General features: G+C 34.9%; 1 protein-coding gene across 1 annotated transcript; it reads right to left on the bottom strand.

Moving 5' to 3' along the window:
* Nucleotides 1–21: 21 nt before the first annotated feature.
* Nucleotides 22–1,351, bottom strand: LOC110444162 (endoplasmic reticulum-Golgi intermediate compartment protein 2-like; the record flags this gene model as incomplete). Its single annotated transcript, XM_021488570.1, has 2 exons — nt 22–481; nt 1,189–1,351. Coding segments are annotated over 2 exons (333 nt in total), but the record flags the coding sequence as incomplete, so codon positions are not given.
* Between the last annotated feature and the right edge of the window lie 708 nt (nt 1,352–2,059).

Raw genomic sequence — 2,059 nt, 5'->3', positions numbered from 1 at the left:
ACCCCCCCCCCCCCCCCCCTTCCCTGCAACTAAAAGCATTTCTGTTTGGTCTTCTAAGCTCCATCCCCTTACCCCAACATACTAAGAAAAATATTGGAAGGCTATCTTAAAGATTCAGTGTATATTACCTGATTGAAAATACATGTTTAGCAAATTAAAATTCTAGCAAATATCACTTGTTAGGAATGGCTGTAGGTACTGCAAGTACTCACAATTTTTTTTTCTCCAAATATTTCTTAATTTTCATTAACAGTAAAAACCTTGTTTGTACTTAAATAATAAAAAATAGAACTTATTAATAATCGCTATTATCAGCTGTCTGTTGCCAATAAATTAACTCCAGGGATGTTTTCCGTGGGAAAATTGTCCGTAATAGAACTAGAATCGGCGATATCGCTGAAGTTTTCCTTCTTGTATTGTCCTAGTTTGAATTTGCAGCATATCAGATCTGTTACAAAACCAGCCAGGGAGTGCATTATACCTGAAAATACACAAACATACGATCCAGCTAACCAATGAGAACATTTTGTAATACACGTACCTTTATTATTCAACAAAGATGTATGGTAAAGAACTACTGCATTTCGGGAAATTTGCACCCAGTCAAACTTTTGCCCTTCCCCCACAGGCACTAGCCTCATCTTGTGTCAATATACCTATAATAGTGCCTCCTCTGTCAATATACCTATATATTATAAGTGTATTGACAGACGAGGCTAGTGCCTGTGCTTCACCAGAATAATCCATAAGCACCTAGTATTAATTTCGCAAAACACTTATTAATAATATGCATTGTTTACTAGTGTTCGCTCTCATGATAAATTTCGTTACGGCAGGCGAAAAAAGGGTGAAAATTAAACTGCAGTGAACATTTACCGGTATACACTACTAACATACAGACATGCAGATGATCACGGATAATAATTTGTGAACCACTTTGAGACGACCTATGAATTATGTTGTGACAAAGCGGTATATAAAATCCTCAAATTATTATTATTATTATTGTTATGACACAAACATTAACAACAGCAAAAAGATGGACTTCATCTGAAAAGATCGGGCCATTCCAAACAACTATGGACTTACAAAAGGGAAACTGCAATAAACTAACTATGCTATGTGATATATTATGTAATATGTCCGACATGTTTCAGAAAATTATTCTTCCATACAGAATGAACTCACCTGATACAGAAAATATTCCTCCAACAATACCAATTAATCGTATGAGAAACTGTCCAAATGGTCGGTGAACTTCTCGTACACGAATTTTCAGAGAGTTGAGATCATACTTCACGAATATCCCTGGCACTCCATGGCTCCCTGAGGAATGGTTAATGCTTCGATTCTAGACATAAGTAACAGAAAAAGTGTGAACTAAACACTTTGATAGTGACACCAACACGATTATGTTTTGCGACCACAACGAAAAAGTAACACTTAAGGATAAATTCAGATTGATAATGAACCAAACTAGTACCATATCTATCCAGCAATAAGCCCACCCATATCTATTACAGTTCAGTAGAAATACTATATAGCAACAATTGCTATTTCACTGTATAGTAAAAAGCCCAATATTAAATTATTTTGAGCCGTCTGGGCTTATTGCAGGATAAATTCTGTACTGATATCCCTTGACAATTAAGTTACTAACTTAGTGAGAATCACGGTAACCTTCGACATACTGTACAACAGGAAACTTTTGTCTAGTCAAATTTCCTCTCTTCACCAGAAAATTCAATATTCATCAAGTGTTAATTTCACCCTTTACATTAAAAGTCACGCTACCACAATAGGTACAATATTAATTTTGACATTTTTTTCGTGATATTTAAAGATCCAGATCTCTGATCTAGAATTTTTCTTGATTCTTGTCAAAGACTATCTATGATGGTTCATTTTCAGGAAAAGTTTTGATTCTAAGTAATATGTTTTAAAAATAGAACGCCAAACTTGCAGTGAGATTTTGTCTGTTTTTTGGCCATGATGAGTAACCCAAATTGGTACACCCCATCACAGGTTATAAACTTGTTTTTATTTCTCCTAATTGATG

The sequence above is a fragment of the Mizuhopecten yessoensis genome, unplaced genomic scaffold, assembly GCF_002113885.1.
Source record: "Mizuhopecten yessoensis strain PY_sf001 unplaced genomic scaffold, ASM211388v2 hete_36046604, whole genome shotgun sequence".
In the NCBI taxonomy this organism is placed as follows: domain Eukaryota; kingdom Metazoa; phylum Mollusca; class Bivalvia; order Pectinida; family Pectinidae; genus Mizuhopecten; species Mizuhopecten yessoensis.
Note: the sequence above shows the minus strand (reverse complement) of the source record. Positions and strands in the feature narration are given on the sequence as shown.